The sequence below is a fragment of the Dryobates pubescens genome, chromosome 40 (genome assembly GCF_014839835.1).
Source record: "Dryobates pubescens isolate bDryPub1 chromosome 40, bDryPub1.pri, whole genome shotgun sequence".
Lineage (NCBI taxonomy): Eukaryota > Metazoa > Chordata > Aves > Piciformes > Picidae > Dryobates > Dryobates pubescens.
The window spans coordinates 1,353,377-1,368,853 of NC_071651.1; the positions used below are offsets into that span (position 1 = coordinate 1,353,377).

At 58.9% G+C, this 15,477-nt stretch overlaps 1 protein-coding gene across 1 annotated transcript in view; it reads left to right on the forward strand.

The window, feature by feature from the left end:
• Positions 1-15,477, forward strand: part of LOC104304672 (cyclic AMP-dependent transcription factor ATF-7) — a 65,774-nt gene that overhangs the window by 8,269 nt on the left and 42,028 nt on the right. Inside the window, exon 2 of the mRNA XM_054177404.1 lies at positions 5,646-5,715. Coding sequence (XP_054033379.1) covers positions 5,668-5,715 — 48 coding nt within the window. The 5' untranslated portion in view covers positions 5,646-5,667. The remainder of the gene's footprint in view (positions 1-5,645; positions 5,716-15,477) is intronic.

Here is a 15,477-nt window from a genome sequence, read left to right on the forward strand (position 1 = left end):
GGTGCTGCAGGAGGATGTGCTACAGGGGATGTGCTGCAGGGATCTATGGTGCTGCAGGGGGCTGTGGTGCTGCAGGGGGCTGTGGTGCTGCAGGGGGCTGTGGTGCTGCAGGGGGCTGTGGTGCTGCAGGGGGCTGTGGTGCTGCAGGAGGATGTGCTGCAGGGATCTGTGGTGCTGCAGGGATCTATGGTGCTGCAGGGATCTGTGGTGCTGCAGGGATCTATGGTGCTGCAGGGGCTGTGGTGCAGCAGGAGGATGTTCTGCAGGGATCTATGGTGCTGCAGGGGGCTGTGGTGCTGCAGGGGGCTGTGGTGCTGCAGGGATCTATGGTGCTGCAGGAGGATGTGATGCTGCAGGGATCTATGGTGCTGCAGGGGTCTATGGTGCTGCAGGGGCTGTGGTGCAGCAGGAGGATGTTGTGCTGCAGGGGTCTATGGTGCTGCAGGGGGCTGTGGTGCTGCAGGGATCTGTGGTGCTGCAGGAGGATGTACTGCAGGGATCTATGGTGCTGCAGGGGGCTGTGGTGCTGCAGGGGGCTGTGGTGCTGCAGGGATCTGTGGTGCTGCAGGAGGATGTACTGCAGGGATCTATGGTGCTGCAGGGGCTGTGGTGCAGCAGGAGGATGTTGTGCTGCAGGGGTCTATGGTGCTGCAGGGAGATGTTTCCCCCAGCCCTTGCAGCCTTGCAGCCATCCATAACCATCTCATTACTGTGGCTTTTTATCTCCTCTCCCAGCAGCAGCAGCAGCAGCCAAGGGCTGCTCCTTGGGGCTGGCTCTGGTGCCTGGAGCACGATCTGGGGGCTGAATGGCCTCGTTTGTGTGGCTGGGCTCCGCTTGTTAGTGCTCCTGGCACGGCTCCCAGGGCTCCACCACGCTCCCCAGCTGGAGCTGGCATGGCCTTGGCACTCAGCAGGCTCCCAGAAGGAGTCCCAGGGAGCTCAGGCTGGGGAAAAGTTAACTCCTGGAGAGGTTTTAGCTCCTGCAGTGCAAGTGGGAAGGCTGAGAGGAGAGCAGGGAGGCAGCAAGCAGAGAGTCATGGGTTGGAAGGGAGCTCAGAGGTCACCTCCTGCAGCCTCACCACCGTGGGCAGGGACACCTCCCCCCAGCCCAGCTTGCTCCGGGCCTCATCCAGCCCTGGCCTTCAACAGCCCCAGGCAGGAGGCAGCCACAGCCTCCCCTGGGCAGCCTGGGCCAGGCTCTCACCACCCTCCTGCTGCACAACTTCTTCCTCAGCTCCACTTCAACCCTACTCTCCCTCTCCCTCCACCATTCCTCCTTGTCCTGGCTCCAGCCCCCCTCAGCCAAAGTCTCTCTGCAGCCTTCCTGCAGGATCCCTTCAGGCAGCTCTGAGGTCTCCCTGGAGCCTTCTCTCCCCCAGCTCCCTCAGCCTCCCAGCAGAGCTGCCCCAGCCCTGGCAGCCTCTCTGTGGCCTCCTCTGGGCTCTCTCCAGCAGCTCTGTGACCTTCTTGTGCTGGGGACAGCAGAGCTGGAGGCAGGATTGGAGGTGAGGTCTGAGCAGAGCCTGCTCTGCCTCAGCTTCAAACCATTTCCCCTTGTCCTGGCTCCAGCCCCCCTCAGCCAAAGTCTCTCTGCAGCCTTCCTGCAGGATCCCTTCAGGTATTGGAAGGCAACTCTGAGGTCTCTGTGGAGCCTTCTCCCCTGCAGGCTGCTCAGCCCCAGCTCCCTCAGCCTGGGCTCCCAGCAGAGCTGCTCCAGCCCTGGCAGCATCTCTGTGGCCTCCTCTGGGCTCTCTCCAGCAGCTCTGTGACCTTCTTGTGCTGGGGACAGCAGAGCTGGAGGCAGGATTGGAGGTGAGGTGAAGAGCAGAGCAGAGCCCAGGGGCAGGATCCCCTCTGCTGCCCACCCTGCTCTGGCTGCAGCCCAGCACTCAGCTGCCTGCTGGGCTGCAGGAGGGCACTGCTGGCTCCTGGGGAGCTTCTCCTCCCCCAGCACCCCCAAGTCTTTATCTTCAGGGCTGCTCTCAACCCACTCTGCTCCCATGCAGTGTGAGAGCACCTGGGGAGGATCCCAGGTGACCCTCAGCCTTCTGGGGACAGCCTCCCTTGGCTGGGGGCACGGGGCTGGTGTCACAGAGCTGACACTGCTGGCAAGGGACAGGATGAGAGGAAACAGCCTCCAGCTGCCCCAGGGCAGGTTCAGGTTGGCCATGAAGAGCAATTTCTGCCCCTTGAGGCTTGTCCAGGCCTGGCCCAGGGCAGTGGTGGAGTCCCCCTGCCTGGAAGGGTTTCAAAGCCTTGCTGGGCTCAGGGGTCTTGGAGGTTGGCCTTGCTGATCTGTCAGCTTGACCTTGATGAGCTTAGAGGTTGGACTCAATCACCTGGGAGGCCTTTCCCAAGCCAACCCATTCTCTGAGCCCCTCTGGAGATCCCACCCCATGCTTCCCAGACCCTGCTGCCTGCTCCTGGTGCCTCTTCCTCCTTCCCCTTCCACCCGGCCCGAAGTTTCTCCTGTGGGTTCCATGAGTTCCCAGGCACCTCCTGGGGGGATTTCCTCTTCTGGAAGGTTGCTCTTTGATTGCTGCTGGTGAGGCATGAAATGTGTCAGAGCCTCTTTAAGAGGCTTGAGAACATTACCCCGAGGTGTCTTTGTTGTTAATGGGTTGAGTTTGTTCTTAATTGGTTCGTTAAGGCGCTGTGGGACCACTTTGCTTTATGGACTGGAGATACCAAGGGGGGTGGGGGGGGTGGGGAGGAGAAAAGCAGCATCTGGGCTGCCTTTAATAGCTGCAAGGAAGGCTGAGCCTTGGAAATGAGTGGAAATGTTGCTGGTCGAGGGAAGCAAGCCCCAGTTTGGCCCCAAGTGGCCCAGGCAAGGTTTGCATCCTGAGCAGAGGAATCGGAGCCTCCCAGAAGGGGTTGGGCTGGAAGGGAACCTGGATGAGTCCCAAGGGAGGAGCAGCCCAGGAGGGACACAGAGCTTGGTGGAGTGAGGCCAGAGGAGGCCACAGAGAGGCTGCCAGGGCTGGAGCAGCTCTGCTGGGAGCTGGGGGGGGGAGAAGGCTCCAGGGAGACCTCAGAGCTGCCTGAAGGGATCCTGCAGGAAGGCTGCAGAGAGACTTTGGCTGAGGAGGACTGGAGCCAGGACAAGGGGAAATGGTTTGAAGCTGAGGCAGAGCAGGCTCTGCTCAGACCTCACCTCCAATCCTGCCTCCAGCTCTGCTGTCCCCAGCACAAGAAGGTCACAGAGCTGCTGGAGAGAGCCCAGAGGAGGCCACAGAGAGGCTGCCAGGGCTGGAGCAGCTCTGCTGGGAGCCCAGGCTGAGGGAGCTGGGGGAGAGAAGGCTCCAGGGAGACCTCAGAGCTGCCTGAAGGGATCCTGCAGGAAGGCTGCAGAGAGACTTTGGCTGAGGGGGGCTGGAGCCAGGACAAGGAGGAATGGGGGAGGGAGAGGGAGAGTAGGGTTGAAGTGGAGCTGAGGAAGAAGTTGTGCAGCAGGAGGGTGGTGAGAGCCTGGCCCAGGCTGCCCAGGGGAGGCTGTGGCTGCCTCCTGCCTGGGGCTGTTGAAGGCCAGGGCTGGATGAGGCCCGGAGCAAGCTGGGCTGGGGGGAGGTGTCCCTGCCCATGGCTCAGGGGGGGGCTCGGAGTCGATGACCTCTGAGCTCCCTTCCCACCTGAGCCATTCTCCAACTCTCTGAACCAGCAGAGAGCAGCTTCACCAAGGGCTGTGGGGAATTTTCCACCGGGGGGGGGGGGGGTGGGGGAGGAGTGTTTTAAACTCAAGCCTGGATCACCCTCGAATGGGAGCTGTGGTTTGAGGAGGTGTTGAAGACCCCCAGGGGTCGGCAGTCTCAAAGCCCTGCTGTGAAGCCAGGAGTGGCTGCTGGGGGTGGGGGTGGGGGTGGAATTTGTTTGCATCTTGGGGGGGTCAGGGTCTCTTTTTTTTGGGTGTTCTTCATTCCCTTTCACTTCTCAGGGCCGAGGCAAAGCCTCAGTGGTGGCAGGATGGGAGCTGAGGCTTTGTTGTCCTTGGCTATGAGCCGTGATGAAGTGTCCCTGCCATCAGCTCTGGAGTTTGCCCACTGGGGAGCCCCCATTATTGCCTTGTAAACTTGAGCACCACTCCAGGAAGGCCTTAATTAATTAAATGACAAATTTCAGCTCTCTCCCACTGCAAATAAAACTGGGGCTTGGAGACAGGCCTTGGATTTATTGTCTCCTTCCCCCTGCTCGCTTCCTGGGTTGGGGTTGAGGGGTTGCTGGTTGGGGTTTTTTCCCTCTGGTCCTTCACCTTTGCCTGGGTTTGGTTGTGTGATTCCAGCTTGAGGTCCCCCTGGCAGGGGGTGGGGCGCACAGGTTGAGCCCACCCTAAAAAAGGACAGAGGGGAAACTTGTTTGCTCTGAGGGTTCTTCAGTCACCTGCCTGAAGGGGCATTGGGGAGCCTCAGGGACACTGTGGGTAGCAAACTGGGAGGAGCTGCTGCCAGCCCCCCTCAGGCTCTGAGAGGTGAGGGAGAGGAACCTCCTGAGGTGCAGCAAGGGAAGGGTCTCCTGGGGGGCCTGGAGCAGCTCTGTGAGGAGCAAAGGCTGAGAGCTCTGGGAAGGAGCAGCCCCAGAGGGGATCTGAGTGATGCTCAGCAAGGGCTAAAGGCTGAGGGGCAAGAGGCTGGGGGCAGGCTCTGCTCAGTGGGGCCCAGGCACAGGACAAGGGGCAGGAGGAGAAGAAAGTTGTTTGGTGTGAGGCTGCTGGAGGCCTGGAGCAGGCTGCCCAGAGAGGTTGTGGAGAGCTTCCAACCCCACCCTGGGCAAGCTGCTGGGGGGCCTGGAGCAGCTCTGGGAGGAGCAGAGGCTGAGAGCCCTGGGGCTGAGAGCTTGGAGCAGAGCAGCCCCAGAGGGGCTCTGAGCAATGCTCAGCCAAGAGCTGAAGGAGCTGTGGGGGGCAAGAGGCTGAGGCCTGGCTGCTGAGTGGTGCCCAGGGCCAGGCCAAGGGGCACAAACTGGCCCCCAGGAGGTTCCATCTGAAGAGGAGGAGAAAATTGTTTGGTGTGAGGCTGCTGGAGGCCTGGAGCAGGCTGCCCAGAGAGGCTGTGGAGAGCTTCCAACCCCCCCTGGGCACTGTGCCCCTGGGCAAGCTGCTGGGGCTGCCCTGCTGGGGCAGGGGTGGGGTTGGGGCTCCAGAGGTCCCTTCCAGATCCTCCCATGCTGGGATTTCCTCCACACCATCCTCCTGGGGGGGGCTGTTTCTGCAGCCCTTGCTGCACTGGATGGCCCTTTGCAGGTGGTGACCTTCATCCCCAGCTTGCAGCTGGCGACACCAAGGGTCCATCGAGCTTCTAGGTGGGCTTCAGGGGGATGCCCAAGGGTCCAAAACTCTTCCTGCCCCTGTGCCCACGCTGTCACATCTTCAGGGGGGTTGTTGGAACTGGATGATCTTCAAGGTCTCTTCCAACTGAACCCATTCCATGGCCTTGCCCCCCTCCACCCCCCAAAACCTTCCTGAGCCTCCACCTGGATCCATTTCTCCCCGCTGGGGATGGCCAGGCCACCGAAACCTCCTCCCTCCCTGCTGTCCTGCCCTGGATTTAACCACAGCCCCCCAAAGGGCAGCTTCTGCTCTGGGTGTTTGGACTTTTGCTTGCTTCTTTAACCTTTTCCCCCCTTTCCCCCCTCTCTTTTTCTCTCCTCAGCTTGAGCTGAGCTGCACCAAACATGGGCGACGACAGACCCTTCGTGTGCAGCGCCCCAGGCTGTGGCCAGGTAGGACCTGGGGGGGGGGCTTTGCTTGGGGGAGGCTTTGCTCAGTGGTGGGGGGGCTCTTCCATCACTAGAGCAGAGAGCTTGCAGCCTGGCAATCCAAGTTAGGTGACAGCTACTGGAGCTCCAAAGGAGTGGAACCTGCCCTGCTTCTGGGCGTGAGAGAGGTCTGGAGACCTCCCTCAAGGTTGGGGCAGGGTTGGTGTGGTCTGGAGGCAGGAGGTGAGGCTTGGAAGGAGGAGATGGGAGGGTGATGAGTGGAACCTGGCCTGCTTCTGGGCATGAGGGAGGTCTGGAGACCACCATCAAGGCTGGAGCAAGGTTGGTGTGGTCTGGAGGCAGGAGGTGAGGCTTGGAAGGAGGAGAGGGGAGGGTTGTGATGAGTGGAACCTGTCCTGCTTCTGGGCATGAGGGAGGTCTGGAGACCTCTGTCAAGGTTGGGGCAGGGTTGGTGTGGTCTGGAGGCAGGAGATGAGGCTTGGAAGGAGGAGATAAAGGGGAGGGTTGTGTTGGAGGGTGGATGCCCCCCATCCATCTGGGCATCTTGAGCTGCTCATGCTGGGGAGCTGGAGGAGAGGAACCTCCTGAGGGTCCTGCAGCTGGGGAGGCACAAGGCCCTGCACCAACCCTCCACCTGCCCAGGCTGCTGGAGGCCTGCTGGGAAGCAGCTGCATGGAGAAGGACCTGGGAGTGCTGGTGGACAAGAAGTTCTCCATGAGCCAGCAAAGTGCCCTCCTGGCCAAGAAGGCAAATGGCCACCTGGGGGCATTCAGAGGAGTGTGGCCAGCAGGGCAAGAGAGGCTCTTGTCCCTCCCTACCCTGCCCTGGTGAGACCACAGCTGGAGTCCTTTGTCCAGTGCTGGATTCCCCAATCCATGAGAGAGGAACTGCTGGAGAGGGTCCAGAGGAGGCTGGGAAGCTGCTGGGGGGCCTGGAGCAGCTCTGTGAGGAGCAGAGGCTGAGACCCTGCAGCAGAGCAGCCCCAGAGGGGCTCTGAGCAATGCTCAGCCAAGAGCTGAAGGAGCTGTGGGGGGCAAGAGGCTGAGGCCTGGCTGCTGAGTGGTGCCCAGGGCCAGGCCAAGGGGCACAAACTGGCCCCCAGGAGGTTCCATCTGAAGAGGAGGAGAAAGTTGTTTGGTGTGAAGCTGCTGGAGGCCTGGAGCAGGCTGCCCAGAGAGGTTGAGGAGCCTCCTCTGGAGACCTTTCCTCTTTTCCCCCCTCTCTTTTCCCCCCTCTCTTTTCCCCCCTCTCTTTTCCCCCCTCTCTTTTCCCCCCTCTCTTTTCCCCCCTCTCTTTTCCCCCCTCTCTTTTCCCCCCTCTCTTTTCCCCCCTCTCTTTTCCCCCCTCTCTTTTCCCCCCTCTCTTTTCCCCCCTCTCTTTTCCCCCCTCTCTTTTCCCCCCTCTCTTTTCCCCCCTCTCTTTTCCCCCCTCTCTTTTCCCCCCTCTCTTTTCCCCCCTCTCTTTTCCCCCCTCTCTTTTCCCCCCTCTCTTTTCCCCCCTCTCTTTTCCCCCCTCTCTTTTCCCCCCTCTCTTTTCCCCCCTCTCTTTTCCCCCCTCTCTTTTCCCCCCTCTCTTTTCCCCCCTCTCTTTTCCCCCCTCTCTTTTCCCCCCTCTCTTTTCCCCCCTCTCTTTTCCCCCCTCTCTTTTCCCCCCTCTCTTTTCCCCCCTCTCTTTTCCCCCCTCTCTTTTCCCCCCTCTCTTTTCCCCCCTCTCTTTTCCCCCCTCTCTTTTCCCCCCTCTCTTTTCCCCCCTCTCTCTTCTTCCTCCTCCTATCTTTGTGTCTCTTTTCCCCCTCTCTTTTTTCCTCCTCTTTTCTCTCCCTATTTTTTGTGTGTGTGTCTTTCCCTCCCCCACCTCTTTTTGTCCCTCTTTCCCCCCCCCCCCCTCCCCACCCCTTCCCCCCCTCTCCTCACAGGCCTGCTCTTTATCTCAAACTTCTTTGCCTGTGAAATTGTGCAAGTCATTTCTGAAATGGATGAGCTGTATTTGAGCACTTAATGATGTGAGCACTTCCATCAGACAACCTGCAAATCGGATTCAAACAAGCAATTAAGGCAAACAACAATGTCTTGAAATTTAATCTCCCCCCCATCTCCCACAAATGACATCCAAAGGTGCCTGCTGCCTCCTCTTGCTGTTCCAGCCTGCTGCTTCTGGCTAATTCTGCCAATTCTTCATCTTAATATTGAAATGGGAGAATCTGAGGCAATTCAGAGCTGGGTGATTCATTGGGATCCGAGCTGACCTCCTGCACACCTTCCTGGAACGTCCTTCAGCACCTCCTCAAAGCACAGCTCCCATTCGAGAGTGATCCAGAGCTTGAGTTTCAAATCTCCCTTCCTTTCCTCCCTTCCTTTCCTCCCTTCCTTTCCTCCCTTCCTTTCCTCCCTTCCTTTCCTCCCTTCCTTTCCTCCCTTCCTTTCCTCCCTTCCTTTCCTCCCTTCCTTTCCTCCCTTCCTTTCCTCCCTTCCTTTCCTCCCTTCCTTTCCTCCCTTCCTTTCCTCCCTTCCTTTCCTCCCTTCCTTTCCTCCCTTCCTTTCCTCCCTTCCTTTCCTCCCTTCCTTTCCTCCCTTCCTTTCCTCCCTTCCTTTCCTCCCTTCCTTTCCTCCCTTCCTTTCCTCCCTTCCTTTCCTCCCTTCCTTTCCTCCCTTCCTTTCCTCCCTTCCTTTCCTCCCTTCCTTTCCTCCCTTCCTTTCCTCCCTTCCTTTCCTCCCTTCCTTTCCTCCCTTCCTTTCCTCCCTTCCTTTCCTCCCTTCCTTTCCTCCCTTCCTTTCCTCCCTTCCTTTCCTCCCTTCCTTTCCTCCCTTCCTTTCCTCCCTTCCTTTCCTCCCTTCCTTTCCTCCCTTCCTTTCCTCCCTTCCTTTCCTCCCTTCCTTTCCTCCCTTCCTTTCCTCCCTTCCTTTCCTCCCTTCCTTTCCTCCCTTCCTTTCCTCCCTTCCTTTCCTCCCTTCCTTTCCTCCCTTCCTTTCCTCCCTTCCTTTCCTCCCTTCCTTGGTTAAGTTGCTCTCTGATGGGTCAGAGAGTTAGAGAATGGCTCAGGTTGGAAGGGACCTCAGAGATCATCTGCTGCAACCTCTCCACCCGGGGCAGGGACACCTCCCCCCAGCCCTGGCTGCTCAAAGCTTCATCCAGCTTGGCCAGGGAGGAGGCAGCCACAGCCTCCCTGGGCAGCCTGGGCCAGGCTCTCACCACCCTCAGGCTGCACAACTTCTTCCTCAGCTCCACTCTAACCCTGCTCTGCCTCAGCTCCAAACCCTTCCCCCTTGTCCTGGCTCCAGCCCCCCTCAGCCAAAGTCTCTCTGCAGCCTTCCTGAAGGATCCCTTCAGGCAGCTCTGAGGTCCCCCTGGAGCCTTCTTCTCTCCAGGCTGCACAGCCCCAGCTCCCTCAGCCTGGGCTCCCAGCAAAGCTGCTCCAGCCCTGGCAGCATCTTTGTGGCCTCCTCTGGACTCTCTCCAGCAGCTCTGTGACCTTCTTGTGCTGGAGACAGCAGAGCTGGAGGCAGGATTGGAGGTGAGGTGAGAGCAGAGCAGAGCAGAGCCCAGGGGCAGAATCCCCTCTGCTGCCCCGCTGCCCACCCTGCTCTGGCTGCAGCCCAGCACTCAGCTGCCTGCTGGGCTGCAGGAGGGCACTGCTGGCTCCTGGGGAGCTTCTCCTCCCCCAGCACCCCCAAGTCTTTATCTTCAGGGCTGCTCTCAACCCACTCTGCAGCCAGGCTGGATTTTTCCTGGTCAGTTTGCTCTGCCTGCTCTTCTTCCAGTCTAAACCTGGCCAGCTGCAGCTCCCAGGCTGTGAGATCTCTCCTGGTGGGTTCTGTCTGTGGGACCCCAGATCCTTCCAGGTGCATTGCTGTGGTCCCCAGGTGTTTGCTGCTCCTTCCAGTCATGGGTCCAAAGACTGGGTTGGGTTGGAAGGGACCTTGAAGGTCAGAGAGTTTCAAGCCCACTGCCATGGGCACCTGCCAGGAGACCAACCTGGTCTGGTGGGAGGCTGGAGGTCATCTGGTGGGAGGTTGGAGGTCATCTGGTGGGAGGTTGGAGGTCATCTGGTGGGAGGTTGAAGGTCATGTGGTGGGGGGTTGGAGGTCATCTGGTGGAGATCATCTGGTGGGGGGCTGGAGGTCATCTGGTGGAGGGTTGGAGGTCATCTGGTGGGAGGCTGGAGGTCATCTGGTGGAGGGTTGGAGGTCATCTGGTGGGAGCCTGGAGGTCATCTGGTGGGAGGCTGGAGGTCATCTGGTGGAGAGTTGGAGGTCATCTGGTGGGAGGCTGGAGGTCATCTGGTGGAGGGTTGGAGGTCATCTGGTGGAGGGTTGGAGGTCATCTGGTGGGGGGTTGGAGGTCATCTGGTGGAGGGTTGGAGGTCATCTGGTGGAGGTCATCTGGTGGGAGCCTGGAGGTCATCTGGTGGGAGGCTGGAGCTCATCTGATGGAGGGTTGGAGATCATCTGGTGGAGGGCTGGAGGTCATCTGGTGGAGGGCTGGAGGTCATCTGGTAGAGGGTTGGAGGTCATCTGGTGGAGATCATCTGGTGGGGGGCTAGAGGTCATCTGGTGGAGGGTTGGAGGTCATCTGGTGGGAGCCTGGAGGTCATCTGGTGGAGGGTTGGAGGTCATCTGGTGGGGGGTTGGAGGTCATCTGGTGGGAGCCTGGAGGTCATCTGGTGGAGGGTTGGAGGTCATCTGGTGGGAGCCTGGAGGTCATCTGGTGGAGGGTTGGAGGTCATCTGGTGGAGATCACCTGGTGGGGGGCTGGAGGTCATCCAGTTCCTATCCCCCTGCCATGGCTCATCGGGATCCTCCTTTTTGGGGTCGCCCCCTGGCCTCTACCTCTCCAAGTCCTTTCACCACCCTGGCTCCTGCAACTCCCTTCCCTTCTCTCATTCCTGGCCCTTTGCTGCTTGTGTCCCTGCAGATTCCTGCTCTTTGGAGCCATCCCCTCTTGGATGAGCTCCTGGCTGGCGCTGCCAGCTCGGGCACTGGGACACTTGGGCTAAAAGCAGGGATCTGTCCCTTGGGAATGTGGCACTGGGGAGGACCCTGGAGAAGGAGCAGGGAGAGAGCACAGCCAAAGTGGTTTGGACAGGAAGCTCCAACCCTCACTGGGTGATTTTTCTCCCCCTCCCCACCTCCTGATTTTGCTGCTTTGAACCCTCAGCTGCTGCTCTCCCCTAGAGCTGGTAGCAGCTTCCTCCTTTCCCCTCTCTGCCCTTTTTTTCCTTCCTGCTGTTTGGTGGAGGAAAAAGCTGGGAAGTGAACTCTGCAGGGAAGTGAGGAGAGGGGGAAAGAGGGGGAATGGGGCTGCCCAAAATAGCCCAGCAGGTCTGGCTGTGCCCCCAGTATCACCACAGCTGGTGGGGCTGGGAGTGGGGGCTGTAAACATGTTGTGGTTGCTAGGTCCTAAGTGGGGTTTTATTTTTGGCTCCTGGACTTGATCCCTTCCCAGCAGCCCCTCTGCAGGCCACAGCTGCCTCCTGCATGTGCCAGAGCCAGGCAGGGCTCCTAGCAGGGATTCTTCTCAAGGTTGCTGGGGTGCTTTCTCCTCCAGAGGACAGGTGACACATTTCTGACTGAAGCCTTGGAGGGAAGTTCTGCACTTAGGCTCCTGGCTGAGGCTGAGGAGGGAGAGGTTGTTCTGCCCCTGGGCTGGGCACTGGGGAGGGCACAGCTGGAATCCTGGGGTCAGGTTTGGGGCTCCTCACTCCCAGAAGGACATTGAGGGGCTAGAGAACTTCTGAGGAGCAGCTGAGGGAGCAGGGAGTGAAGAGAAGACTCCAGGAGGACCTTACAGCTGCCTTGCAATACCTGAAGGGATCCTGCAGGAAGGCTGCAGAGGAACTTCTCCTGAGGGTGTCTGGAGCCAGGCCCAGGGGGAATGGTTTGAAGCTGAGGCAGAGCAGGGTGGGAGTGGAGCTGAGGAAGAAGTTGTGCAGCAGGAGGGTGGTGAGAGCCTGGCCCAGGCTGCCCAGGGAGGCTGTGGCTGCCTCCTCCCTGGGGGTGTTGAAGACCAGGGCTGGATGAGGCCTTGAGCAACCTGGGCTGGTGGAAGACTGAAGATCCCTTCCAACCCCAGTCCTTAGCCTTCCCCTCTTTCCAGCTACCCCACATCACCTTCCCTCCTCCTCATTCCATTTCCCCCACCCATCCTTACCCCTCATCTCCCAATTTCCTCCCTTTCCCTCTGGGTCCTACCCAGCTGCTGCTCTCTCAGCCTCCTCCTCCCCCTCCACCTCCAAACACCCAGCCCAGAGGTTTGTTGTTTCCTCTTCACGAGGCCAGGAGCTGCTTTTTCCTTCCCAGGGTGGTTTATTGGAGCCTCTTATCTTGTCATATAATAGAAATAATGTTTATGGGATGGAGGCCTCAGCATTTAAGCAAGCTGAGGAGCACTTTTATTGCTGTGGACACTCTGCTGCCATCACCATTATCCCTTCAATCTCTATTGCTCTCTTAATATATGAGGCAACAAACGTTGGGGGCTGCAGCCCAAGGTGGGGTTTGGGAGCTTGGAGCATCCAAAGCAAGAGAGAAAAGAGATTCAGAGAATGGCTCAGGTTGGAAGGGACCTTCCAAGAGCATCCATGCCCCTGCCATGGGCAGGGACATCTCCCACCAGCCCAGGTTGCTCAAGGCTTCATCCAGCCTGGCCTTGAACACCTCAAGGGAGGAGGCAGCCACAGCCTCCCTGGGTAGCCTGTGCCAGACTCTCTCCACCCTCACTCTAAACAATTTCTTACTCCTCTCCAGTCTCAATCTCTCCTTTTCCAGCTTAAATCCATCACCCTTCACCCTGTCACTCCCAAGCCCTTGCCCAAAGTCCCTTCCCAGCTCTCCTGGAGCTTCTTCAGGCACTGGAAGGCTGCTGTGAGGTCTTCCTGGAGCCTTCTCTTCTCCAGCTCCCTCAGCCTGTCCTCCCCACAGTTTGCTGTGGGCTTCTCCAGCCATGGGGTTAGCACTGTAGCAGCTCAAGCTTTGGACTTGCACCTTTGGATCTTCATCCCAGCTCCACCAGTCCCAGGAACGAGCCTTGGCCTTGTCCCTGTAGGTCTCTCATGGGCTGGACGTCCTCAGGTCGTTCAAGAGGAGCTGTTGGGATTAAAAGAGGCAGAAAAATTCCCAACTCCCTGCATGGTAGGGTTGGGAGGGACCTCTGGAGCTCACCCAGCACAAGGCCCCTGCTCCAGCAGGGCACCCACAGCAGCTTGCCCAGGAGCACCACGGCCAGGGGGGTTGGAAGCTCTCCAGAGGACACTCCGCAGCCTCTCTGGGCAGCCTCCTCCAGGGCTTCAGCACCCTCACACCAAAGAAGTTTCTCCTTCTGGTCAGATGGAACCTCCTGGGTGCCAGTTTGTGCCCCCTGGCCTGTCCCTGGGCACCACTGAACAGGGGCTGGCCCCAGCCTCTTGCCCCCCCCCCCCCAGCCTTCAGCTCTTGCTGAGCGTTGCTCAGATCCCCTCTGGGGCTTCTCTCCTCCAGGCTCACAGCCCCGGGGGCTCTCAGCCTTTGCTCCAGGCCCCTCAGCACCTTCTTAGCCTTTGCTCCAGGCCCCTCAGCATCTTCATGATGTGGTTTTGGTTTAGAACACAATGTTAGTTGGAACAGGAAAGAATTATTTAGAGCAAAAAGTATCCTCTGTGTTACAGACACACTGCAGGGGGTGTGCTGGGCATGAGCCCAAAGAGGCATCCACACAGCTTGGGTTGGAGTGGCTGGAGAGCAGCCAGGCAGGAAGGGACCTGGGGGTACTGGTTGACAGTAGGCTGAACATGAGCCAGCAGTGTGCCCAGGATGCCATTGGCCTTCCTGGCCTCCATCAGCACTAGTGTGGCCAGCAGGAGCAGGGAAGTCATTGTGCCCTAGACTCAGCACTGGTCAGGCCACACCTTGAGTCCTGTGTCCAGTTCTGGGCTCCTCAGTTTAAGAAGGACATTGAGAGGCTTGAAGGTGTCCAGAGAAGGGCAACAAAGTGGGGAGGGGTCTGGGGCACAGCCCTGTGAGGAGAGGCTGAGGGAGCTGGGGTTGCTTAGCCTGCAGAAGAGGAGGCTCAGGGGAGACCTCCTTGCTCTCTTCAACTCCCTGAAGGGAGGTTGCAGCCAGGTGGGGATTGGTCTCTTCCCCCAGGCAACCAGCACCAGAACAAGAGGACACAGTCTCAAGCTGTGCCAGGGGAGGTTTAAGCTGGAGGTGAGGAAGAAATTCTTCCCAGCAAGAGAGATTGGCCACTGGGATGTGCTGCCCAGGGAGGTGGTAGAGTCCCCATCCCTGGAGGTGTTTAGGAAGAGCCTGGCTGAGGCCCTTGGTGCCATGGTTGAGTTGATGAGATGGTGCTGGGTGACACAGGCTGGGCTTTATGATCTCAAAGGTCTCTTCCAACCTGGTTGATTCTGTATTTTCCCAGCCTCTCTCCAGCAGCTCCCAGTCTCCCTTGAACCAGAAAGCCCAACACTGGCCCAGGGTGTGACTTCCTTGGGGCAGAACAACCAACCCTGACCCCCTCCTCCCACCACTCACCCTTTAGCTTTTCCCCCCACCATCGCTCAGCTTCCCCCCCTGCTCCTTTCAGCCTCCTCCAAGCCACCCCCAAAAGGGTTGCTTCTTTCCTGGGGGGGGGGGTCCAGCTGCAGCTGCCTCCCCCTCCACCCCCTTTCTTCCCAGCTCCATATTCCAGTGACAGATCCTGGCTGGTAAGGACGAAACAAGGGTGGAAAAAAAAACCCCCAACCCACCTCCCAAGCTCCTCTTTTGCTCTGAGCTTTTTGTTCTGCTTGGGCACAGCCAAGCCCCTGCCTGTCGTTAGGATGCAGAGGCACGTAGCTGCCGTGTCCCCTACTGCACCCAAGTGGTTTGAGGAGCCATAAACTGGAGCTGCTTTGGAGGGGGAGGATGATGGAGAAGGGGATGAAGCTCTCTGCTGCTGCGCCCCGTTCCTGCCCTGCTCCTGCTCGCTTCGACAGCTGCAGCCTTTTATGTGCTGCTGCTGCTGCTGCTGCTGCAATGAACACACAGGAGAAAAGAGTTCCCACCAAGACACATCTCAGTTCCAGGCAGGGAGGTAGGGGAGGTTTAGCTACCTTGCAGCTTTGCAGGCTTCGTTATTTAGCTCCCAATGAAGAGCTGCTTCTGGGTTCGGGGTCCCCTCTGCGGCTGCAGGGAGAGCACCGAACGGGGCCGGCCCTGCTGGTGCCACCTCAGAACAGGGGCTGGGGGGTTGGGTTGCCAGCATCTAAAGGAGCCAAATAATGAGGGGCTGCTCAGCAAAGTGAAATAAGAACCCCCCCAAACCTGACTTTATGGGGCAGGGTGGGGTTTGGAGCTAATCTTGCAGCACAGTGAGTTCAGAGGAGGCATCAGCGAGGAGGACGACAGGGGCTGGGGTTTGGGTAGCTCAGGAGGTTGGCAGCATCTAAAGGAGCCAAATAATGAGGGGCTGCTCAGCAAAGTGAAGTAAGACCCCCCCAAAAACATGACTTTGGGAGGGGTTTGGAGCTAATCTTGCAGCACAGTCAGTTCAGAGGAGGAATCAGCGAGGAGGACGACAGGGGCTGGGGTTTGGGTAGCTCAGGAGGTTGGCAGCATCTAAAGGTGCCAAATAATGAGGGGCTGCTCAGCAAAGTGAAATAAGACCCCCCCCCCCCCCCAAACCTGCCTTTGGGGGGGGTTGGAGCTAATCTTGCAGCACAATCAGCTCAGAGGAGGCATCTGCAAGCAGGATGACAGGGACTGGGGTTTGGGTAGCTCAGGAGGTTGGCAGCATCTAAAGGAGCCAAAT